The 26,808-nt window shown below is 38.5% G+C and overlaps 1 protein-coding gene across 31 annotated transcripts in view; it reads right to left on the bottom strand.

Moving 5' to 3' along the window:
• The window catches only part of DLG2 (discs large MAGUK scaffold protein 2), a 2,470,643-nt gene that overhangs the window by 63,050 nt on the left and 2,380,785 nt on the right, over nt 1–26,808 (bottom strand). For all 31 annotated transcript variants that reach the window (XM_069070968.1, XM_069070969.1, XM_069070964.1 and 28 more), the window contains one exon: nt 19,264–19,339. In XM_069070968.1, the coding sequence (XP_068927069.1) occupies nt 19,264–19,339 (76 nt within the window). The remainder of the gene's footprint in view (nt 1–19,263; nt 19,340–26,808) is intronic.

Genomic DNA, 26,808 nt, shown 5'->3' on the forward strand with positions numbered 1-26,808 from the left:
GTGTGTGTGTGTGTGTGTGTGTGTGTGTGTGTGTGTGTGTGTGTGTGGCGCGGGCTCATGTAGCCTATGTTAAGGGAGAGCAGAGTGAATGGAGTGAGGAAGTGAATGTAGAGACTGGGGAAAAGGATATATACAGAGGGTGTGAGCAGGGCAGGACACAAAAGACTCATCTAAGAGTCTGGCACAGTCCTGTCAAACTAGTGTCTGTTAGGAATGCTAAAACTCAGAATGCTCTGAGGCTAGAGCGCAAAGCAGGGCAGTGAGGTGGTTCGGTGGATAAAGTGCTGGGCTTGGAGTCAGGAAGACTCATCTTCCTGAGTTCAAATCTGATCTCAGACACATACTAGCTGTGTGACCCTGGGAAAGTCACTTAATCCTGTTTGCCTCAGTTTCCTCATCTGTAATATGAGCTGGAGAAGGAAATGGCAAACCATGCCAGTATCTTTGCCAAAGAAAACCCCAAATGGGGTATGAAGAGCATGACAAGACTGAAAAAATGACTCACTCAACAAAAAGAAAGAAAACCTAAGGATAACCAAAAGGGTTTTGATTTGTTTCCTAACAAAAACTAAGGGAAAGAGGAGAATTTAAAAAAAAAAAGAAACAACCATGGCTTTGGGTGGATAGGACAAAGATAACAGACAGATAACATAGAAAAAGCAGAATGATTTTTAGTTTTCTTCTCTTTTCTAGGAGGAATGACTCACAATGGAAATAGAACCAAAATGTTTATCAGGGAGATGATATCCAAGTTAAATCAGGAGATAGAGAGAACCTAGTTGTCCTTGTATATTCAATTACTATGTAAGTACCTAGCCCAGAAGTGCTATATCTCCTTGTACAGAAAGACCCAGCATATGTGATTATTGAGTCACTAAAAGTGATATTTGAAAGATCATGTAGAATGGGAAAGATACCTCAGACCTGGGGAAGGGTACATCTGTCCCAATTTTCCAAAAAGGGAAGAGAACAGAATTGGGAAATTCTAGAATGGATCATTAAAGAGATGGTTTGTGAATGTGTAGAGAAGGAAGCAGGATTACCAAGATCCATTAGGGTTTTTATCAGTAATTGGACATGCCAAACTAACTTCATTTCTCTTTCTTGACAGGATTATTAAAATGGTAAATCAAGAAAATTTTATCGGTATAGTTTGCCTAAATTTTAACAAAGCATTTGATATAGCATCTCATACTATTCTTGTGCAAAATATGGGAAGATATGGACTAAGTAATAATATAAGTAGATGGGTTTGGACCTGGCTGAATGGTAAGACTTAAAAAAGTAGTCATTAGCTCAGTGTTTTCTTGGAAGGTCTGCAGTAGAGTACCCAGAAATCTGTTTTTGTTCCTGTGAAGCTAAACACTTTTTAATTGGACAGGATCATAGCTGGCATGATGATCAAATTTGCAGATGGACTAAGATGGGAAGGATGTCAGAATCAAGATGCAAAAAGGACCTGACATATTAGTTCATGGGGCTGAAACTGTTAAGATGAAATCAAATAGGGATAAACAGAAATCTTATATTGGGATTTAGAAAATCAATTTCACAACTACAGGATAGGGATGGAGAAGTTGCTATCTAATCCCATCTGAGGTGTTTAATGAACGACATGATTCAGGAATGTGAGATTAGTCTCCCCAAAAGTCATGTGAACTTGGGCTGAATTGAGACACATAGCTTTCAGGAGTAAGGAAATGCTAAGCCCTCTCTGTACTCTGACCTAGTCAGACTGTATCTAGAGTATTCTGTACAGTTACAGGCACAAGGTTCAGAAGGATGCTGACAAGCTGGAGAGTGGCCATCAGGGTGATGAAGAGGCCCAGCTGAAAGAACCAGGCCTGTTTAGTCTAGAAAAAACTCAAGGTAGAGCATGACAGCTGTCTTCAAGTATTTGAAGGGAAAGCATATGAAGAAGGGATTAGTCTTGTTTGGTCCCAGAGGGCAGGAATAGGAGCAGAGCTCTGCAAGGTGCCAAGACGCAAATTTATGTAACCTAAGGGAAAGTTAAACCTTGAGTGGAATAGGCTCTCAGGAGGTGGTGGGTATTGAACCCATTGAGGAAGGAAGAGCAGTGACCTGGGAGTGGGGGAGGGTCTATATGCAACAGCCATCAGGATTTTGATTGGGTGGTAGATAAGGTTACAGGAACTGCAAAATAGGAGAGATCAGTGAATGATGGAGGTAGAGAGAGATGCTGCAAGTGGCAAGGATGGGCACTAGCTATATTCCAACTCTATCAGTGAGCTGAGGGTAGCTTGGTCATCACAACTGCATATCGGATCATTTTCAGCTTTTTGTTTTTTCTCCGTAATGTTTTTGCTTTTCTGTTCTTTAGGACACGACTCTTTTCTGGTTCTCTTCCTACCTATGTGACTACTCCTTTCTCATTCTCCTTTGCTGGATCCTTATCCAAATCATGTCCTCTAACCATAGGTGTCCTGAAAGTTCTGCCCTGGGCCTGTTTCATTACTTCCTTTAGACAAAGACTTCTTAAATTTTTTGTACTTATGACTCTATGTTGCAACCCACAGTTTAAGAAGTGCTGAAGGGGTCTGGAATGGAAAAAGTTTAAGGAGCCCTGCCTTCTTCCTTTGATGATCTCATCAATTCCTAGCTTACCATGATTTAATTATAATTTCTATGCCAATGATCTCACATCTACTTATCCTGCCCCAACCTCTTTGCTGATCTCCAATCTTATATCTATCCACTGCCTTTCAGACATCTGAAACTATATGTCCAGTAGACATCTTAAAATCAATATGTTCAAAATGGAACTTATCCTTCACCCTAAACCCTTCCTTCCCTACACCTGTCATCAATTTCCCTATTACTGTGGAGGGCAACACCATTCTCCTAGTCCCTTAGGCTTCTAGCCTAGGTCTCTTCTTCAACTCCTCATTATTTCTCACCCTAAGTATCCAATCTGTTGCCAAGGCCTACTGATTTTACCTTTGAAACTTCTCTCAAATATTCCCTCTTCACTTCTCTGACACTACTACCACTCTCATCACTTCATGCCTGGACTACTGCAATAACCTGTTGGTGGGTCTGTCTGCCTCAAGTCTCTCCCCTCGCCTTTCCATCCTTCATTCAACTACCAAAGTGATTTTCCTAAAGCAGGGGTCTGACCATATCATCCCTCTACTCAATAAACTCTAGTGGCTTCCTATCATCTCTACATCAAATGCAAAATCCTCTCTTTGACATTCAAAATCCTTCATGATCTAGTCCTCTCCTACCTTTCCAGCCTTGTTAGACCTTAATCCTGGACACTGGCCTCCTGGCTATTCCTTGAACAAGACACTCCATCTCTCAGCTCTGGGCATTTTCTCTGCTTGTCCTCCATACCTGGAGTGCTCTCCCTCCTCATCTCTCTCTCCTGACTTCCTCTAAGTCCCAACTAAAATCTCATCCAAGCTTCCCAAAGTGGGTGATACAGCTCCCAGGAGGGCAGTGGAATGATCCATGGGGACAGTAGTAGCCTCGGGTGCAATTGGGGGACACTGAATAAAAATAAGGGGGTAGTGGAAGCATAAGGAAAAAAGAGAAAATAAAATTTTGAAAAACTGTTTGTACATGTTGCATCTGTTATGTAACAGAGTTAAAGTTATAGTGATTACATTATTTTCCAAATAAACACACAAAATGCAAGTTATAACCAATCATGGTCAAGTACACTGACAGGTCTTAACAAGCAAGTGTTGGCAGGTATCAAGCATTGTCAGGAAGTCCAACATGAATTGGCAGGAATATGTTCATATAATGACTTGTTTACAAGATGATACTATGTGGTTACATTACACAATAGCATCATCAAAATTTCAATGCAGGGAAAATCCCAATTATTAAATGTAAGATGTCATTTAAAAAATATATATTTTTTGAAATGACACAAATTAAAAAAAAAATAAATGGTTAAAGAAAGTAGATTTCCAGGGGGGCACTGAGTAACTTTTTTTTAAAGGGGGGAAGTAGGCCAAATAAGTTTGGGAACCTCTGTGGAAGCCTTTTGAAAGCTCTTTTAATTTGAGTGGCTTCCCTCTGTTAATTATTTGCTACTTTTCTTGTATATAACTTTTGTTTGAACATATTTATTTGCTTGTTTTTTTCCCTCATTAGATTACAAGCTCCTTGAGGGCAGTTCCTCAAAGACTATCTTCTTCCTCTTTTTGTGTCCCCAGAACATACCACAGTGCCTGGCACATAGTAGGAGCTTAATAAATGATCTTAAAAAAACTATCGTTTATTGAGAAAATTCCCTTCCTTTCCTTCTTTGCGGAAGTGGAGCACTATGGACTTTAAACCCAGCCTTTCCCCACTATCCCATCCTGCCAGTTGGTGCCTAAGGTCGCTTCCATCTCTGCCTGTGATTCTGTACTCACAAAGATATCTCTGGCAACACCTCTGCCACCTTCATGCCACCTCCTACACCTTCTCCTGGTGGGTGGATGCACAGGGCTTGATTTGTCTTCTTCTTCATTTTCTGCCTGGTAAGTTATCCAGCATGCAATCCTACACAGGTTCACACTTGACACTTCCATTATTCTCTGCTAATTACTTCTGCTGAAATTTTGGGTTTTATTGAGGAAGAGAAGGAAATAAAACTGAGACTGGTGTTAAGATCAAGGACAACTCTCCCATTTTTATGGGCACCTGGACAGAATGTTTCTTGTCTCATAAGCTGCTTAATTCTCAGGGCTCACTGTGCTATGTGGAAAGTCTGGTGGCTTTGAAAACTATAGATCTGGGTTCAAATCCCAGCTCTGATACCTACTTGCTGTGTGACCTTGAATAGGTCTCTTTTTCTTTCTCCCAGCCTTAGTTTCTTCCTTTGTAAAATAAGAACGATTTGTACTACTAAATCTTTAAGTTTCCTTGCAGCTCTATACTTCATAATATTGAATGAAGTAAATTCCCTTCCTTTTAGCTTAGAAGGAGCTTATTATGTGTTCTTCGAGTTAGGGTATGAGAATTAATGTCTGTCTCCTCTGTTATCTTTCTGTACTGTGGTCTTCTCTAGGTCTGTAATCAAAGGACCAAAGACCAATGGATCATAGATTTAGTACTAGAAAGGACTCTGAAATCATGAAGTCCAATTCTCATTTTACAGATGAGAAAACTGAGGTTGAAAGAGGTTATCTGGATCCACACAGCTAATAAGTAAATCAGGACTTGAATGCTAAAACCAATACTCTACATATACCCTTTGCCATCTAGCTAAATTCATCTGACCGATCTCGATAAAACTTCTGAGAATTCATTAGATTCCTTAGACAATCATGTCGACATTAATAATCCCTTATTCTTGTATAGTTTTATAGTTATATGCTGCTTTCAAATGCATAGGATATATTGGAGCCAATAGTTATTCATTAAGGTCTCTTCTTGCTTTAAATTTGATGATTCTAAGAGACCAGGTAGTGAAGTGGGGGGGGGGGGCGCTCCTGGCTAAGAGTCAGAGGATATGAGTACCAGTCATGGGACTTCTATTAACAAGATATAGGAGCACGGGCAAATTACTTTGTAACAATACTGTATTTGATCCTTAAAATAATCCAGTTAGGTAGGTAGAGTAGGAAGTATTATTCCTATTTTACAGATGAGAAAACTGAGGCCCAAAGAAATGATGGGCTTGCCCAAGGTCATTAACTAGTTAGTAGCAAAAATGGCACTCAAATCCAGATCTCATAAGTTTTGGTTATTCTTCTTCTAGGACCCCCATATTAGTTAAGGTACTGATGCCAGCTGTTAAATTGCACAAAGTACCTGGGAAAGGTCATTGTAAACTCAGTCCCTAACACTCTGGGTTTGATTAGTTTATCAAACTTTTCTTTCTAGTCCCCTTTATAGTCTAGAAGATCCTTAAAGAGTGGTTCATAGGACCTGTAAAGTTTTGATAGCAGAATGAGGACCAGGAAAGGACTAGATCAGGGTTTTATATCCATCCCCTGGCTGGGATAACATAACAATAATGGCTTGTGTTTATAAGATCCTGGAGCTTGGGGACAGTATGGTATAGCAGAATTGGGGCCTGAGTTCTTGTTGAGTCTCTCCACTGTTTATTAACTGTGTAGTCTTAAACCAGCTATTTTCACCATCCTGACTTTCTGTTTCCTCATTTATAAAATGAGGGGGTTTGGGAATAGATGACCCTAAGTTTCAAGACATAAGATATAGTTTCAAATCTTTTTGCCTTCCAAAGTTCTAGGAACCAGTAAGACATGGGTTCTAAGGTCTACCTCAACTTCTTGTATGATGTTAAACATTTGTCATCCAAATCCTCAGTTTCCCCATCTGTAAAGTAGAGGGATTGGATTCTATCTCTAATGTCATATGCCCCAAATCTAAACCTTCCTCATGTATTACTAAACTCCAAAGCAGTTCTAGTCCTGCCTGTATGAACCTGCCATAAGATTGAACCTATTTCCTCTCTTTAAGGAAAGACAAAGTAATTGGATATGTTTGTGAATATTAGGAGTCTAAGCTGCATTTAAAGTCCTTTTCAAATGCAACATGATCTATCATAAAATGGGCTTCCAACCCACATAGAAACACAATAAGTGGTTGAAAAGAAGCAAGCGATGCTATTTTTACTTCCTAAGAGACTGCCTATAATTACTGTGGTTCAGAGAAAAAGCAGATTATACTATTTCCTTCTTGTTCCTGTGGTACTTCTAGCATTCACGGCAGCTGTTTTAGCTTCAGGATAATCAGAAATCGTTGGCAGGTAACGCTTTGAAGATGTAAGGCATAGCGCAGGCCCACTGGAGTAAAAATTCCCACCTACTGGGATCATTAGAGACAACTCAAAGAACATCTGACAGGCAATGAGAACCTTTCTCATCAACACACAAAAGTAAAACTGGATTTGGGCCAGACTTTGTGACTTGTGTTTAACACCCTGAAATAACTGTCAGGAGAAAACTCCACCAAAAGGCTTACCATTCTTGCAGAAAAGACTGCTTCTATTTATAGAGCTATAAATTATTCATCTACTATTAATATTACTTTGGACCCACGATAATTGCTTGAACTGATAATGTTAGCCATGCTAATGTCAGACTAAATTAGTATATATATTATATGCTTTATGAATCAATTATTCTATTTTGCCTGCATAATAACCAACCTCTCCTTAAAAAAAAAAATCAGCAGCTCTCTAAGGTGAACAAACACATCACAGAATGGTGGAGCTGGTGAAGACCTTAGAACAACACAACATTAGGACACAGAACACAAGAAAAGATAATTCCTGTAACAATTACTCATATTTACATAGCACTTGAAGGCAAGAAAGCACCTGTTCAGAGAAACCCCATGAGATAGGTAGATGTATGTTATCTCCATTTTGCAGACAGGAACGTCAAGGCTCATACAAGTGACATGATTTACCCAGGATCACACAGTTTACAGTAAACAAACAAACAAAACCCCAGGTTTCCCCTGAGTTCAAGTCGTATACCCCTTCCACTATATCGTACCATCTCTTTCTAGATTATGAAAGGTGAAAACTGGGAGCAGCTAGGTGGCACAGTGAATAGAATACCGGCCCTGGAGTCAGGAGGACCCGAGTTCAAATCCGGCCTCAGACACACACACACACACAAACTAGCTGTATGACCTTGGGCAAGTCACTTAATCCCAATTGCCCTCCAAAAAGCAAAAAATAAAAATAAATTAAAAGGTGAAATCTGAAAGGGACCTTAGAACATAAAACATAAGATTGTTAGAGCTGGAAGGGCCCTTGGATCACAGAATGTTAGGATATAGACTACTAGAACAGAGACTAGGAGAGATGAAAGGGAACTTAAGGGAGAGAGGTGCAAATGCAGTTATTCCCATTTTACAGATGAGAATGGTGAGTCTCAAAAGTGAAGTAATTCTCTCAGAGTTATATAGTTAGTAAGAAGACTCTAGTCTCTCCTGATTCCAATTCCAGTGTTCTTTTCACTCAACAACACTGTCTTTCTATAGGGTATAAAAATAGTAAAACTGGAAGGAAATTTAGAGGTCATCTGAACCAGTTTCATCAATATATTTTACATGCAGATGAGGAAGCATATGTCTAGGGATATCTGAGTTCTTGTAACATATCTGAGGCTTGGTTTTGAATAAGTAATAGTCCAGTAGTGATCTTATAAGACAGGGTTTAGTGGCTTAGCACCTGTGTGCCAAGGAGGGCAATGAAGATTGATTTTCATTTGTATGTGGGGCAGCAGCTGGTGACATAAACCCACCCAACTACATATGAGGGAGTGGTGCCATTGACAGTGGAAAAAAATGACCTGTCAGTCCTTTTCCATCTACTGCCTCTTCCTTTACCTCCACACTTAGCCTTGCTCTAAATTGGTAGGTGCTAAAGTCAACAGGGCCAAGTTCCTCTGTAGCCCTACAGAAGGAAAAAGAGTGAAGACCTTAAAACAGTACTTTAAAAAGTTGTTTGTTAGTCTTAGAAATGAGTTATTTGGGTTGGTTTTTATAATATTGGTAGATTTGAAGGTATATAATAGCTGTATATAAAAAAAGAAGTTCTGGCTGGGATTTATAACAGGGAAGAACAATTAGCAAATTAACTTATTTTTCTACTGTTTACAATCTATTTCTAACACTAATTATTTAAGTAAATGCTTTTGCCACTGGAGTTAACTAGGAAATGAAAATGACTGCACTTCGAAGTAGGTTTGCATTTGGCCAGTTCTGTGTTTCAACTCAAAGAACTGGGGGTTGGGGATATGATCAGACTGGCAACCAGAGCTGGCTTGGGTGCTTTGAAGCCAAATAAAGGAATGAATCTGTACCTGTTGTTGACTCATCTTGTTAACTCACAAACATTGCGTCCTATGAGCAATGAGTCATTAGGTTTGTAAAGAAGGACATGTTGGTCCCATTCCTCCTCTTCTCCCCTCGCCCACCCATACCACTCGGGCTCCACCTTCTTAGTTGTTATCTTCATTCAGCAACTCCTCTCCTCGTCCCCAATATAGATTCAGACATGCTTTTATAAGGCTTACTGCTGTCTTGTTTCCCTCTTTCTCCTGGATCTGTTCCCTCCCATCCCATACTTCAGCTCTTCAGGATCATGGCTTGCCTAGTAAGGTGACAATCCGCTAAAGTGCCAGTCATTATACTGATGTGTTAATGGGAGGAATAGGTTAGCAGCTCCCCCAGCTCTGAGTCTACATGTGTATATTATGATGGGGGCCATCTAGGTATAATAAATAATTGCTATTTGATTTTTATTTCATAGTGTATTAATTAGTATAAATGAAATAAAATAGTGCTAAATAAAGCACTACTGATAAAGTTGGTATGAGATCTCTTTGGCATCAGTTGAAAATAGAAACATATGTAAATATAATACTTATTGGATCTGTAGTTTCATCAACATGGATATTTCCTCCATATCCTGTACACTCCTCGAGAGATGTAATTGTTTTCCTCTTCCCTCCCCTCTCCTCCTATCCTTTCTCCCTTCTCCCTTGCCTTGCCTTGCCTTTCTTTGCTTGCCTTTTTTCCCCTTTTTTCTTCCTTATATTTATATCCCCAGAAAACAGTTAAGTTCCTGGTACATAGGAGGAGCTTGATAAATGCATGTTGATTGATTAATACAAATTCTATCCCACATATGCCCTGTTCTCCTATGTAATTCTCTTCTATATCTTCCACAGATCCTACACAGGAGATCTGTTCAGTGTGTTGGGTGTCTTCTACATTTTTTTCACATGTCAAAGGTACCAGTGAAGCATTCAAACTTTTCCTCTTCATCCCCTCACTCTCATTTCTGATCTGATGCTGTCCTGATAACACCCCTTACAGGTCGTCCTTGAGAATATATTGTGACCCATTTGTAAACACCTCTTTGTAAACTTTCTTTGTACCTCTAGCACTTAGGCCAGTGTCTGGCACATAGTAGGGACTTAATAAAAGTTTACTGACTGGGCCCAACTCACTGTCCATCAGCAGTGCCTTTCTTAAGTATATGTACTAATGGACTAACTTAGTGACTTGGCTATCTGACTGTGTGCCAAAGCATGAAAAAGAGGCATTTTTTATCCATTTAATTATTCTTATCTGCATCATTAGGGTGATTGCTTCTGAGTAATCACAGTTTCTCTTGCAGGGAAGGGACTACAATGTTCATGATTCAATAAATACAATATCATGTGCAAAGAATAGTAACTGGAAGAACTCAATCTCATTTTATTTGGCCTTTGCACATACAGCAAAGATATTGGGCAGGACAGCAGCAAACACTACTGATGAGAGGACGTTTTCCTGTTTTATGCCTCACTTTACATTAATCGTCAGAGGGCTACTGAACAGAAAAGTCTCTGTAGTTGCATTTGTCAAGGAATCTTGTGTGATCTTAACATTAGTATGGAAGACAGCTTGTTAGAGGTGAAGCTTTAAAGCTGAATTTTACTCTACCGAGTCAATGACTTTAAAATAGACAAACAATAACCAGGATAGGATCTTGCATTCTTTGTGCCTTTTTGGTCAGATGTAAAGCTATGCTATTTTGTGGATAAATATTTGTGAAAGTCTACCTATCCTATTTTCATATTTTCATCAAACAAAAGTTTTTTTGCAGTTGCCAGATTTATTTTTCTGATCATGTCCCACCCCTACTCATTAAACTCTAGTGCGTCCCTTTTCTTGCCAATGAAATAGAAACTCCTTTGTTTGTTATTTAATATGTGTCCTAATCTGGCCCCTTCCTATCTGTCCAGGCTTCTTATGCTCTACTTCCTTCCCCACTCTCTAGGATCCAGGTGTGTTGGCTTACTTGCTATGCCTCACACCTGACACCCCATTTTTCCATCTCTACTTTTGTACTAGCTTCCCTCCATTCTTAGAAGGTTTTCTTCTTCCCCTTTGCCTCTCAGACTCCCTAGCTTTTTCCGAGACTCAACTCAGTGGCCATCTTCTGTAGGAGGCCTTTCTTGGTCTCCTCGATCCCTTCTAGTACCTCTCCTCTTCTGTCTTCTCTGTGTGCACTGATTTAAGTATGTGTGATCTCCTCCATTAGAGTGTGAGCTCCCTGAAGATTCTTTCTATCTCTTTCTTTATATCCCCAGAACTTAGTACAATATTTGTTGACGAATTGAAGCATATTTTTGATATGCAAAAGGCATACAGAGGCACCTATATAGTCCAGTGGATCGAAAACACTATGTCTGTAGGCAGGTGGACATTTCTTTCTCGGTTACTTGCTAAGTATGGAACCCTGGGCAAGTCACTCAACCTCTGTCTTGATCAGTTTTCCTCATCTGTAACATAGGCATAGTAATAGCATTTTGCTATTACTCTCAGGGTCATTTTGGAGATCTAATGAGATACCTATGCAAACTGCTTTGCAAACCTTCAAGGACTATATAAATGCCAGCTATTTTATTAGCTATTATTATAAAAATTCATTCTTACAAAGATGAGAAAGAAGACATGTGATTTGGTACCTAACAGTGTTCTCTTATTCTTTTTTTTTGAATAGGAATATTGCCTGTGATTATATATTATGCTATTATAGTTATATTATATATGACAATCTATATATGTTTAATGTAGTTATATATATTCATATAATACAACTTTTTAAAATTTTTGTATACTGAACAGCAATTTACAACATCCTTGATAAGTAGTCAGTTAAATGAGATAATAATTATAAAGTGACTGGCACTTAGTAAGTGCCATATAAATGTTAGTTGTTGTTGCTGCTGCTGCTATTACTACTACTACTGCTGCTGCTGATACTACTACTACTGTTACTACTACTACTGCTACTGCTACTACACAGTCCACTTGAAGACTCCACAAATTTAGAGACATCTACACTTCAAATATTCATATGGACTATTTATGCCTGACCTCTGGCAGAGCATTCCCAGCTCATATGGTTCTGACCAGCTATAGTAGGACACACTATGCCTTGACCTTGTTGTCATTTTTGTTCTTGAGCATGAAGGACAGCAACCAACCACCTTTGGGAAGCAAACCAAATAAGTCTCAGCCATTTCACCCAGGCCACCCTTTCAAAGGCTTGAACACAGCTTCCTAGTCTTCACTTATTGAAGCTAATCACGTCTATTTCCTTCAATTGAAGTTATAGCTTTATGAAAGAACTTGAACCGTTATTAACACAGCAAAGCTATTAGGGGGACTTAGGTCTTTTGATTCCAATGTCAGTGGTTTATCAAACTTTATGGATGGCTCAGGTTGGATGGGGTGGTTCCCAACCAGTAGACTAGAATTTGTCAACTGATCTCAAATTTGATCTGGAGGATTTCCAAACTTCTTACAACTACAACATACCTTTGGCCCACCGTATTCCCCTAAATTTTCAGGAATTCTGTCCCTTTCCTTTATATCTTGTAGAATATAATAATATTATTAATGACAGCTACCATTTATATACCAGTAAGGTTTGCAAAGTGCTTTACAAATATTATCTCATTTAATCCCCTCAGCAACCCTAGGAGGTAGGTAATAATGCCCACTTCTATATAAAATGTATTATGTAAAATGGTTCCCAACTTATAGTTTAGGAAAATGAGACAGATGGAAGCTAAGTGACTTGCCCAGGGTCACATAGCTAGTAAGTGTCTGAGGTTGGATTTGAACTCAGATCTTCTTAAATTCAAGTCTAACATTCTATCCACTATACAACTTAGCTACCTTTTCCCACAATAAATAGTTCAGATACCCCTGGGCTAGACTGAGAATAATAATAAATCACATTTATCTAGCACTTTGGTGTTCACAAAGAAGCTTTCAAATTTTTTAAAATAAAAGGTCTGCGAGGTTGCTAGGATAAGTAGGGAGAAACCTAGAATTAGCTAAGTGACCTGAGGCTGTCCCCTTACCCAAGCTAGACCTCACTATCATCTGTAAAATGAGGTAGTTGAAAGAAGTTATATCGAGGGTCATTTTTAGTTCTGCCTCTCTATTGTTCTATGAGTTTTCTTCCCATTTTTCATGTTTAGTTTTTTCATATCTTGCAGACACTTGCTTTTTTGCTGGCATTCCACAGTCAAGTAACTGAATAATGCAAGGCTCTTCTCAGAAATGTTCTTGGCCAAAAAGATGCATAATCTTATGCAAAACAAGTTTATGGAATCGCACAGAATTTCAAAGTTGGTTAGGACCTCAGTAGCCATCTGGTGCAAACCACACCTGAAAAATCATCCTCGCTTATAATAATACATCTGAAGAGAGGTCATCTAGCCTTTGTTTGAAGACCTCCAGAAAGGGAGAATCCGGTTACTTCCTAAGGCAGATCATTCCACATTTGAATATTTCTTACTGTGAAAGAAGTTTTTCCTTATACTCAACTTAAATTTGCCTCATTAACATTTATTGCCATTGCTACTAATCTTGTCCTGTGAGGCTAAGCTAAAAAAAATTGAATCCCACTTCCACATGACAGTTTTCTGAATTCTTAAAGACATCTATCACATCTGCTTTGGGCCTTCCCTTCTCCAAGATAAGCATCCTTCAACTGATTCTCATAAGGTATCAGCTCAGGGAACTTGATCATTCTCTACTTTCACAGGGTAGGCAAGCAATTATAACTGAAACAAGAAGGAATTCTAAAAGAGAGACAGGAGACAGCATGTGCCAGGGAGATTGACCCCTCACCAGATATAGATGGAGATGGCCCAGGTCCTGATACTTTGGTCTGGTACTGAAGAGTCCCAGGAATATAGCAATGCCACCCAGACTACAAGCCTTGCCTTCAGTCTCACCCCTGAAATCGTCATGAAGGGAAGCAAGCCTTGTGGAGAAAGGATCTGTCATCTTCAACACCAACTGCCAGAAAGGGACAAGTAAGCCCAAGTTTCCCAGGAACTGTAGCAACCCCCACCAGATCACTAGCTGTACATCTAACTCAGCCCCTGTCACCACAATCTAGAACAGCAGCCCCTGTAGAGATGTAACCTGTCACCTGTTTGAGGAAGAGCTGCAGCCCCTGCCTCCTTAGCACCTAGAACTACTCAAAACACATTAAAAAAAAGTCCTCACCACCAAAGTCTATGGCACTGTCAGATGGTTAAACATCAGAAATGGCTGTGGTTGGATGCATAGAAATTATATGAAAGAAGATGCGTTATATCTTGGTTGCTACTGCACCCTAAGGAGCCCTGGGCCTTTCTATTTGACTTTAGCTGAAACCTGGTGTGTATGTTATCTCTTTCATCAGAATGGGAGATCCTTGAGAACACAATCTGACTTTTTTGTATCCCAAACACTTAGCATAGTGCTTTATATATAGTAAGTGATTAATAAATGCTTTTTCATTCATTCATCCATCTGCTCTGGTTGCCTTTATTTGGACACTCTCCAGCTTATGAATTTCTTTCCTAACTGCGGTGCCCAGAACTGAGCAAACTCCAGATGTGGTCTGATCACTTTCCACACTTTGTCTTTTCAATAGAATTCTAATAATGGTGCAATATGTACAGAGCTTTATAGTTTTTGTAGCACTTTCATTGGGGCAGCTAGGTGACACAATGAATGGAGTCAGGAAGACTCACCTTTCTGAATTCAAATCTTAGCCTCAGATACTTACTAGCTGTGTGACCCTGGGTAAGTCACTTATCCCTGTTTGCCTCAGTTTCCTCATCTGTAAAATAGCTGGAGAAAAAGGGCAAACCACTACAGTGTCTTTACCAAGAAAACCTCAAATGTGTTCACAAAGTATCAGAAACAACTGAACAACAACTAAGTGCCCATTATGTCAGCTCATAAGGGACTCAAACTTGTTGAGGTGGGCAGGGTAGGATGATTGTGCCCATATTAGGTCTTAGTGAGGATAAGTGATTTGCCCAAGTACATAGAAATGATAGTGCCCACGCGGATAAAGTGCTAAACTAAGTTAAATCAGGAATACTTGGGCTGAAATTCTATTGCTGATTTAGACTATTTGTGAGATGGTGGGCAACTCATGGAACCTCTTTCAGCCTCAGTCTTTGCATTTGTAAAATGGGGACGATTGTAAGGGAAACATTTATGTCAGGCTTAAATAAATCAATACACACAAAATTCTTAGCAAACTTTAAAGCGTTATGTAAATCTCAGTTATTATTACATAGCAGACCCAGCTCTCTTTACTCTCAGTTCAATGCTTTTTTTCCTTGTTGCTGCTCAGTCATTTCAGTCATGTCTGACTCTTTGTGAGTCCTTTTGGGGCCTTCTTGGAGAAGACACTGGAGTGGTTTGCTATTTTCTTCTCCAGCTCATTTTACAGATGAGGAAACTGCAGCAAACAGGGTTTAGTGACCTTTCCAGGGTCACACAGCTAGTAAGTGTCTGAGGCAAGTTTTGAACATAGGTCTTCCTGATTCTAAGTTTACTAAGCATTTTGTATGTATTGATTTATTTGAACCCATTGCTGATCCATATTCACATCTTTCCAATAACTCACACTTTATTAAGAATGAAGTTTTTAACCTCATAAAGATTTTTTTAAATGAAAGGAAAATAAAATAGCACAAGTTATTAAATAATAATGTATAACAATAGGATAGAACAGTTTCACTTGACACAATGATGTAATTCTCAAATGTTGCCAAAAGTAATAGAATGAATGAATAAGATGGACAAGATGGGAGAACAACGTAGGAAATTGGGTGAGTGATTTTATTCTCACCAGCCCCAGGTGAACATAGAGGCATTAGTAGCAGGAATTATTTATTCCCTTGAGATTTTAGCTCTCTCTGTACGTATAAAGTGAAGGGGAGCACTGAGGCAGTTATCCAAATAACTATGAATGTATCAAGAGTGGGAACCATGCCTTATTAGTTATTATGCCTCCCTTCTACCTCTGCCTACATTGTGCTACAATAGCACAATGGACATAAAAGTTACTCAACAAATATTTTATGTGATGAAATAAATGCACAATTAAATAATCTAAAAAAATTCCATTTTTATAGAAATATCTGTATTTCTTAGATGAAAGGCAGTTTTTTGATCTAAATTATCTGACTATACATTCTTTTGAGTTGAATTATCCAGCAATATGAAGTCACTAAAAGCTATATTACAAGGAATGGAAAGGTGGGGTTGACATATTACAAAGACAATTTCAAACTGAGCATTAAATAAATGTTCTGATGGGGGCTCAAAACCTCAGCTGATTCCAACAAGGAAGGAATGATCAATTGGTGGCTTTTGCTTTGGTTGAACCCAGGGGACAGACCTGGGAGAAATGGGTGGATGTCCCAAAGAAGGAGATTTAGACTTGATGAAAGATTAATAAGAAACCCCAGCTTCCTAAAAATGAGAGCTATTCAAAATGGGAATGGGAGGGTTTCTGCATATACTTGTATTAATAGGTTATCTCCTTGCTTTTCCTGGCATGAGATTCCATGCAATGAGTCCCACACTGTCTCCAGACTCCAGGCATTTTCAGTGGCTCTCTCCCATGCCAGAAATTCTCTCCCTTCTCAGCTCTGCCTCTTGGCATCTTTCAAGTCCAAGCTAACATTTCATTTTCTGTAAGAAGCCTTTCCTTATTCCCCTTCATGCAGATACCTTCCTTCTATTGTTTATCTCCAGTTGTCCTATATAAATCTTGCTTATGTATAGTTATTTTCATTTTATAGTTATTTTCTTCCATTTGTCTGTGAGATCACTGGCAGCAAAGACTATCTTTAACTTTCTTTGTATTACCAGCTCTTAGGATGGTGTCTGACAACTTTTATATTGTTGCTCAGTCATGTCCAACTCTTGGTGACCCTGGTTGGGGTTTTCTTGGCAAAGATGCTGGAGTGGTTCGCCATTTTCTTTTTCAACTCATTTTGCAGATGAGGAAACTGAGGAAAACAGGTTAAGTGACTTTTCCAGGATCACACAGATAGCTAGTAAGTGTTTGAGACCAAATTAAAACTCAGGTCTTTCTGACTCCAGACCCTGGTGCTCTATCTACTGTACCACGTGACTGTCTTTCTAACATGCATTTAATGTTATGCATTTAATAAATGTTTATTGATTGACTGATTAGCATGTAAGCTTCTTGAAGGCAGGTACTGTTTCACTTTTACCTTTTCATCTCTAGTGCTTAATAAAAGTTGATTGGTTGTATTGATGGTTAGCCAATCTGTGCCTTGGTTTACTTGATGTAAAATGAGAATAAAGAGGCATTGTGATATAGTAAAATATCTCTGGATTTGGAGTCAGGGGACCTGGGTTCAAATTCTAGCTTTGTCACTTACTAGCTTTGTGACTGTGGTCATTTAATGTCACTGAGCTTTATGTATTTCCCTTCTGGTTAAAGGAATGAAGAGGCTGGGCTATATGACCTCTAAAGTACCTTCCAGGTCTAAATCTATGACCTTGAATTTCCCAGGGTTGGGCAGGTTGTGGTCTGAGCTCTTGGTGAACTCTAAAGTCTTATATCAATGCAGCTGGCCAGTCAATAAACATTTATTAAGCATATGCTATGTGCCCAGCTACTGTGCAAAGTGCTTGTTGTTGTTGCTTTTTTAGTCATGTCTGACTCTTTGTGACCCTATTTTGGGTTTTCTTGGCAAAGATAATGAAGTGGTTTGCAATTTCCTTCTCCAGCTCATTTTACAAATGAGGAAATTGAAGCAAAGAGGGTTAAGTGACTTGCTCAGGGTCACATAGCTAGTAAGTGTCTGAGGCCAGATTTGAACTCAGGAACATGAGTTTTCCTGATTCCAAGTCCAATGCTCTGTCTCTTATGCCACCTAACTGCCCTATGCTAAGTGCTAGGGATACCAAAGACAGTATCTGATCTTAAAAAAGAGTCCATAGCCTAACAGGAGAGAGAAGATGAAAACAGCTATAAACACACCACCTATTTTCAGGGTAAATTGGAAATAATACAGGGAAGGCACTAGAATTAGGGAAGATAGAGAAAAGCTTCTTACAGAAGATGAGGCTTTAGCTGGGACTTGAAGGAAGCCAGGGAAATCAGGAGATCAAGGTGAGGGACACATTTAGCATAAGGGATGACCACTGAAAATACCCAGAGTCTAGAGATGTGACATCTTGTGCCAGGAACAGCAAGGAGGCCAGTGTCACTGGAGAGCCCAGGCCATGGGGGTGGGGCTGTAAGTGAACTGGAAAGGTGGGAAAAGGCAGATCATGAAGGCCTTTGACTACTCAACATATCTATGTAATCTTTACCACAGACTTCACCGAATATGCGACGTAACTAAAGGAAGACCACGTTAGTGTATGGTCTATACTTAGGTTATTACATGGATATATGTAATAATACTAGCTGCCATTTCTAGAGAGCTTTACATACCCAATCCCATTGGACCCCTCACAAAATTCCTGTGAAGGAGGTACTTATTACTTAAATCACTTTATAAATAAGGAAAGCTTAGTGAGGTTAAGTGATTCACCAACAGTTACACAGATAGCTGGCATCTAAATTGGGATTTGAACACTTGTACCTCCAGATGCCACCCCACACTTTCACGTTGCTCTTCCTAGATTGTCAGACCCTGTAATCCTGAGTGCCAACTTTATGGCCTGCAACAGGGAGTAACTATCCAAAAACTAAGAATTAATTGATTAAAATAGGGCCCTTTCCCTCACAAGTGCATCAGACAATGCTACTAAATTATTCCACTTAACCCAGACCTACACCTACACACACACACACACACACACACGGGAAATGTGTACATATGTATGTATCAGTTTTGTGGATGTCTCTTTTGGTTTTCTGGTAAATACCTATTTTCAGTGTCTGTCACAACATTACATGTATTAAATCAGGAAGCCAAAATGTATTTCTCCATTTAAATATACTTCCATAAACTTAATATAAGGCGTATCTTTGTTCTGTGTACTCAAATTAGCTCAACATAATGGAAGTATTGAAATATTAATAAGTAGATAGCTTTGTTTGGACCCTTTCTTGAATTTAGGATCTTTGCTTAAAAAATGAAACAAAAGTATTTAATGTGCTATTAACAGTATGCTTATTTTAATCTCATCATTAACATTATTGTTAAGATTGAGAAAACACCTTGGTGGCTGTGTACACAGCTTCTTCCCCCATGTTTGTTAGTGAATTATTTCCAAAACCCCTTCATTGGAAGAAAAAAAAAGATTTCATTGTGCTGTGGAGTATGATTAAAATTGTATGCCATTGTTCTAATGCTCCCGTTTAACTACCATAATGTGCTTATTCTATAGAATGAAAATGTGGATTAGATTCAAGTAAATGGCAAAAGGGACCACTTGGATTTTCTAGTCTTTTTTACCTACCCCTTTGGCATCAATCACACCAGGTTTCGCATTAAACTTCACCGTCTTCAATCGAGCACGTTCCTTTCTTTCCACTCTGGAGAATGAAAGCAGAAACATGAGGAAGCAGATTCGGTTACTAAACAGGAATTAAAAGAAAAAGTAAACATTTTTATTCTCCTGCATACTCTCTTCTCTCCTCACATCTCTCCTCAACTCCTATGATTTTAAATCTATTCGCCATATTTGAGGGAAAGGAAGTTTTGGTATCAGGTTTCTAAGTGAAAGCCAGCAACAAAATTCTCAAAATTCACTACATTGTTTGTATGGAAAGTTATAGCATTTAGAAAGAAGGTAGAGATTGATGAGATAGAGGGTTGACCTCAGAGTCAGGAAAACCTGGGTTAAATCTTTCATTAGATACATATTTTTGGTATCACCATATGTAGGAGGGGTTTTCACACCAGGAGTTCTTAATGTAGATGAAGTCACAGGTGTGGACAGTATAGGCACATAATGTGTGCTATCATGTAACAATGTGACTTAGTGACTGGAAAGTCACTCTTTGAGTTAGAAAGACAGGTTGAAATTCTGCTTCTGACACTTACTGACTAGGTGAGTCTGGGCAAGTCTTTCTACCTTTCACTGCCCTGAAGTTCTCCTATTTCAGGGCAATTATCAATCTGAATTTGTAAAGGAAGTTTCCTTCACAGAAATTCCTTTTATCAACAAAATTACATAAGCTCTGGTCTGATTCTATCTATCCATCCGTCTGTCTGTCTGTCTGTCTATCTATCTATCTATCTATCTATCTATCTATCTATCTATCTATCTATCTATCCTCTCCTTGTCTATTCAATATATGTTTCTATATCTATGGGTAACTAGGTAGCACAGTGGATAGAGCACTGGGCTTGGTATGAGGAAAGCATCTTCTTGAATTTAAATCTAGCCTCAGACACTTATTAGTCTGAGTGTGAGCCTAGGCAAGTCACTTAACCCTGTTTGCCTCAGTTTCCTCATCTGCAAAATGAGCTGGAGAAGAAAATGGCAAATCATTCCAGTATCTTAGGCAAGAAAGCCCCAAATGGGGTCATGAAGAATTGGACATTATTGGATTGATTCAACAACACATACATGTATGTAATATGCAACATGTATGTATATTACATGTGTATATGTACATATATCGTTAAATGATCGTATATTATACACACATATCCATATATCAAGGCAGGGGTGGGGAACCTGCGGCCTTGAGGCCACATGTGGCCTTCTAGGTCCTCAAGTGTGGCCCTTTGATTGAATCCAAAATTCAAAGAACAAATTTTTAATAAAAGGATTTGTTCTGTAAAACTTAGACTCAGTCAAAAGGTCACATCCAAGGACCCAGAAGGCCACAGGTTCCCCACTCCTGTAGCAGGGGTTTTTAACCAAGGGTCCATGAACTTGTTCTTTAAATATTTTGATAATTGATCATTGATTTTCTTTGTAATATTATGCATACTATTTAATGCATTTAGAAAGCATTCTTCTGAGAAGGAATTTATAGGCTTCTCCAGACTGCCAAAGACAAAGAAAAAGGTTAAGAACCCTTGACATATACATAGATATGTATAAATATATATTAACATCTCATCTATGTGGGTATGTAAATGTGTGTGCGTGTATATTACTAACATTTTATCCAGCTAAATTTTTCCTCAAACTAAACACAGAATAACTAAATAGATTTCTAAAGCCTTAACTCTTCATAAATCGATTCCGAACCACATTCTACTTTCCAAATGGGAAGCCTTTTACATTTTCTGTTGAAACACTGAGGGGACAGGTTTCTATAGTTACACAGCTGAGCTGCAGAATTTATTTACTTCACTTTAGTGCACAATATCTGCATGGATATAGTGGAACCAAATCTTTCAAAGGTAATCATTGATATTAAAACTTAAAAACTGCCTTAATTTTGCACTTGCAGACCAAGTGCTATGATAGGAAAGGGAGAAAATGAAGGCTTAAGTCAACATAATCTGCCAAATGGAAAGAGGATCATGGGGAAAATTACTGGCTCTAAGCTTTCTCTGCTTCTCTCAGCTTTAACCCAGGTGAAAATGCTGATCAAATATGCCTCTCTCCTATCCTCCAAAATGTCAATTATTGCATTAACATTATTCTGGACTCTTTTAAAAAAAAAAACAGCCTTCCTAATGAGGAGTGATGGATACTGCTTCATTATGTCCTAATAAAATGTCCTCTCTCATTTATAGAGGCCACTTATGCGTTTAATCACCTAGCATGAAGGCTTTAAATCCAACAAACATCCAATGAGCACCTCTTAGAGGACAAGTCGGGTTGTGAATATCCCAGACTTGGAGTAAGAAGTCTCAGTTTTCTCATCTGTAAAATAGAATTTAAAATACTTACAGTATATAATTTATGGGGATTTTGAGGTAGGGAGGGAGTACTTTGTAAACTTCTAAGTAATAAAGCAATGTGAGCTTTTTAATAAGGAAGGAAATGGGCCTTTATTGAGCACCTCCTATGTACAAGATGATTGCAAGATCAAATATTAACTCATTTGATCCTCACAACTACACTGGGAGGGAGGTGTTATTATGATCTCCATTTTACATTTGAGGCCAAAGACCTGTGTTTGATTCCTGGTTCTGCCATGTACCATGCTGGTGATTTAGAGCAAACCACCTATTTTTCATGAGATCTCAGTTTTCTTATTTGTTAAAATGTAATGGTTGGACTAGAGGGGTTGGGTGCCCTCTGACTTTAAATCCTACCATCTTGCATGTTTAGCTATCTACCTTATATATCTAATTAAAATCTCTTTGATTTCAAAACTATTTAACTATTTAAAAACCCCAGATACATAGTCAAATAAAAGCAAACCGTCACTCACAAAGGTTGAAGATCTTTTTAAGATATCAAGTTTTGGTACTGCACTCAAGGTTAACAATGATATCAGTGATCTTGAGTGAGCCCATATAAAGCAATAAAAATTCACGACCAATGGGAAGCTAAAGGTTTTTTTTTTGTAATTTTAAAAATCTAGAAGACTTTGGCAATTTTTGGTTGAACTTTAAATAAACCAAGAACAATTTGTGGTTTAAAATGGATATGAAATGAGCAGATCTTAGAAGTAGGGGTGGGGAGGGCAAATTGCTATTTTTTCAAGATAATTTTCAACTCAAAAAGAATAATAATACAGATTAGCCAAGTGCATGATCATCTACAACGTGGTTTTGATAAAGGTAAAGCAATTAGCAGCTGGCTTAAAGCAAAAAGTATGATAAATTCATTTTAGCATTAACATTCAAATTGGCTTTATATTAACCCCCCAAATCAGCAGTTTCTACTGCTCCATTTTAATAAGCTTATTAAGGGGCTTCGTTTGGACACTACCCAAGGTCATTGGGCCAAAGGATCTGTCACTTTCCCTCCTGAGTCCTGCTTTATCCCCTATATGATCACCTGTGTCTTCTGTTATGGGAACTCGATGAAAAGTAAGGATAAGGAGAGGACAGATACCTGTGAAGGAAAAAGAACAATCCCTTCCTTTGGCTTTGAGTTTCAAGGTGGCAGAGCTCATGAACTTGGATTTAGGCAGACAGGAATCTGAATCCACTTACTATCTTTGTGACTCCGGGTAAGTCACTGAACCCCACTGTGCCTCAGTTATCTCACCTGTAAAATGGGGATCTTATCAGCTACCTCCCAGAGTTTCTGTGAGGATCAAATGGTATAACGGATGCAAAAATGTTTTGCAAACTTTAAAGGACTCTATGAGTTCTACTTGTTGATGTTGTTGTTATCGTATCTGGTGATGAATTGCTGCTATCAGCTCCAGCAAGGCAACATCATGGATGGAGGACAGGCTGGAACATCCGAAGTGAACTGTGTTAGTTGGAGCTACACACATACAGCATTGGCATGGGGAAGTGGCCATGCAAGTTAAGGCAGAAATATCTAACCCCATGAGGCTGTGTTTTATTTATGATTTATGCATTGGAATGCTGGCCCACAATGACCTCTGAAGAAGAGCAGAAACTTGTGGGCTGGTACCTAGCCTACAATGTGAGGAAGGATGTACAAGATCTCTTGGTGGTACTATGAGAAAGTCAATCAGTCGACAAGCATTTACTGAGGGCTTAATATATTCTGGGCACTGTGGAAAGTGCTGATTATAAAAGGCAAAAGTGAAACAGTTCCTGAAAAATGAGCAGCTCTGAATATCAGTAGACTAGATGTATTAGAAGCACTGTGACAAAGTATTGGGAAAATGTCACTTAACAAGCATGATGTAGGAGAGCTAAATCACTAGATGAATAGATTGTGTCCCTCTAACAGTTCCAATTTGGTTTTATCTGTCACAGAATGTCACAAAGACTGGACCACAGGCAACTGATTTGGAGGCCAAAAACCTCTATTGGATGAGCCAGTGGCCCAATTATCTGGACAAAAATGGAAATAGTTTGCATGGAAGTAACAAATTTCTATGTTCAACTCAGTTCAACAAATATGGTCATGGATCTACTATGTGGTATGAATTGATTTTACAGAGATATATGACTGAGGCTCTCTTCTAAAAGAAATTGCAATATAAAAGATAGATATATATGTGTTTATATATATGCATATAACAAATATGTATACACTTACAATACAAAAGTGAAATATATACATTACACACATGTATATACAGATTATCTATATGTAGATATATCTATAAAGGAAGTTTAGTGATTACTACAATGGAAAGGTCTAAGATAAGTTGATGAAGGAGAGGTTATTTTCATATGTGAAGGGGTAAGTATGGGTCAGAAACATTTCAAAGGAGGAGAAACATTTAAGTTGGTCTTTGAAGAGAGAATGGAGGGTGAGGGAGGAGAGGAATGGATGCCAGAACTCTTGTGAAGGTAGAATCAATAAGACTTGACCACTGGTTAGATGTGGTGAGAGAAAGACAAAGTAGTCAAAGGTGGATGAAATTTGAGCTTTTGTGGTTCAGAGGATGGTGGAACCATCATGGGGAATAACAAGGGGGTCAAATATGAATAAGCTAAGAGCTCCTATTTCTTAAATACTTTGTTTCCTCACAACAACCCAATGAAGGAGGAAGGGCAAATCTATGCCTGTTTCAAAGAGCAGAAAACCAAGATTCTCTGTAAGAAGCACAGTGACTTGTCCCAAGTCATACATCTAGGGAGTTAGTTGCCCCAATTTGAACCAGGAGTTGAATCTGGGTCTCCTGAGTCCCAGTCCAGTATTACATGTTGAAATAATTCACTCTTAAAGGAAGCCAAATAGCCAACATCTTGGAGACTAACTTCAGAGAAAGTAAAAAAAAAAAAAAAAGGATTGAGCAATGTTTAGCACAATACAATCAGCACTAGTCACTGGCAACAAGGCCAGTCATTGGCAAGATTTTAATGGGATGAGCAGAGAGAAAAAGGATATATATCTCCTGAGACTAGCATCTATTTACCTTTTTTTAAAAAAATACTGTATTATTTAGTATTATCCATAGTAGATCCATGACCATATAAGTCAACCATGGTCACCTATCCCCACCTGTCTACAACTAAACCCCAAACAATTACCTACAACTTACTTTTTTTCATTTCACCAAGACTAAAAGTTCAAAGTGTAGGGAGAAAGAACCAAAGTAGGATGTGGAACAGTGAAAATAAAGCTAGATCCAGTAGAGATGCATGTTCTTTTTGATAAGCCAGGCAGAATGATAATTTTAAGCTGTTTCTAGGCCCTACGGGACACCTCAAATGAGCAAGCCTTTAGTTGTTCAACCTTGAAAAATGTTTGTAGAAGACATTTCATGTGTATTTTCTACCCTCAACTTGTCCTTTAGATAAGGTGTGAGGAAAAAAAATCTCTATGTCTATAAATTCATGTGCACTTAAAAATAGCTTATCAACCTGACATTCATTACCTTAAATAAATATTTATTTTATAAAATAAGATACAATTTGAAGAGATGATGGAATTTTTTAACCAATAGAGATAATACCAGAGTCTTTTTCTCTCCCTATTGGAATTTTACCCATTCTGACCAGCCCAAATGTCAACTTCTCTAGAAAATTTTCTTTGACTTAAACCAGCTGGAAACAAGTTTTTACTCTTAAGACCTCTCCTATCACATTCTTTGTGCCTCTGTTATGTAATTTCCTTGGTTTGTTTTTGTATTACAGCTACTTTGACACTTATCATATCCTCATGCACTACTAGACTGTAAGCTCCTTTGAGGGTTATGGGGGGGCGGTGCAATCATCTCTGAAATCATAGACCTACTGAAGCGTAGAAGGGGATGAACAACACAGGATGATAGAAAGGAAATTTGGAATCAATACTGGGTTCACATCCAAGCTCTGCTGCTTGCTACCTGCGTGATCTTTGGCAAGTTACTTAACCTCTCTGTGTCTTCAGTTTCCTCATATTTCCCTATATATATGCATGCTCTCACCCTTATTAGAATGTAAACTCCTTGAGATCAGGAACTGTTTCACTTTTGTCTTGACCTTGGTGCTTAGTAGGATATCTGGGATATTGTTGGCATTTATTAAGGGTTGATTAATTAATCTGTAAAGTGAAGATGGTGAACCAGATATTCTGAAGGTCTCCTTCAGCTTTCAATTTATGACTATGTTGAATGGCATCATGGGAGAAAAAGTCCTGTCCTTGTAAGTAGCAAAAATCTGGGTTCTAAGCATACCTTAGACACTCCCCAACTGTATTGATAGCTTCTCTGTCACGTAACCTCCCTGTGGTTTCAAACATTAACGTTGTTGGGAAGAAAGTGCATTGTAAATCTTAAAGCAACATACATTATCACCTTTCTATCCATGGTGACAGTATAGGGTTGAATGTTCATTCCAAATATTCATATGGACTATTTGTGTCCAACACAAATGGTAGAGCCTTCTGAGCTCAAATTAGAAAGGTCAGCCATGGTGAGACATATTGTACTTTTTCAACATAGTAATGTCATTTTGATCCTCTTTGAGAATGATGGACAACAACCAACCAACCAATTTTAAAAAAGTTTATAGGATTGAACCAAATTGAATTGAGCTAATTCTACTCCAAGTAAGGGATGGATCCCCCAAACAGATTTAGTGTCTAAGAAAGGCTAGTGTACTTCCATTATTTTGTTTGGAATAAAGCATTTAATTAGTTCGTTTTTAGCAGAAATCCTCTCTGCTTAGAAGCCTGGCCAAAATGCTAAAACGAAAAACAGGACTAAAAAATATGAAGAATATATACTGACAACTGGAGCCTCCAGAGATTTGGAAATGGCCATGACTTAATAGGTCCAACTGTTTCCCTCTGCCTTCTTTTCTACTTCCCATCTGCTCCTTTGGGCTCAGTTCAGATACGTAGTGGGGATAGGGTGGGGGTGGGTAGCTGGCATGGGACATCATTTTGCCAACAGAGCCTTTATTTCTCCCTGCTCTATTGGGTTACTTGAAAAGCAAACTTTCAATGCTGTACTAATATTACTCATTTTGGATCTTGCCAATTATGCTTGAAATATCATGTGTT

This window comes from Petaurus breviceps, unplaced genomic scaffold (genome assembly GCF_028583685.1).
Source record: "Petaurus breviceps papuanus isolate PSGF00001 unplaced genomic scaffold, PetGlider_PUasm1.0 90823, whole genome shotgun sequence".
In the NCBI taxonomy this organism is placed as follows: domain Eukaryota; kingdom Metazoa; phylum Chordata; class Mammalia; order Diprotodontia; family Petauridae; genus Petaurus; species Petaurus breviceps.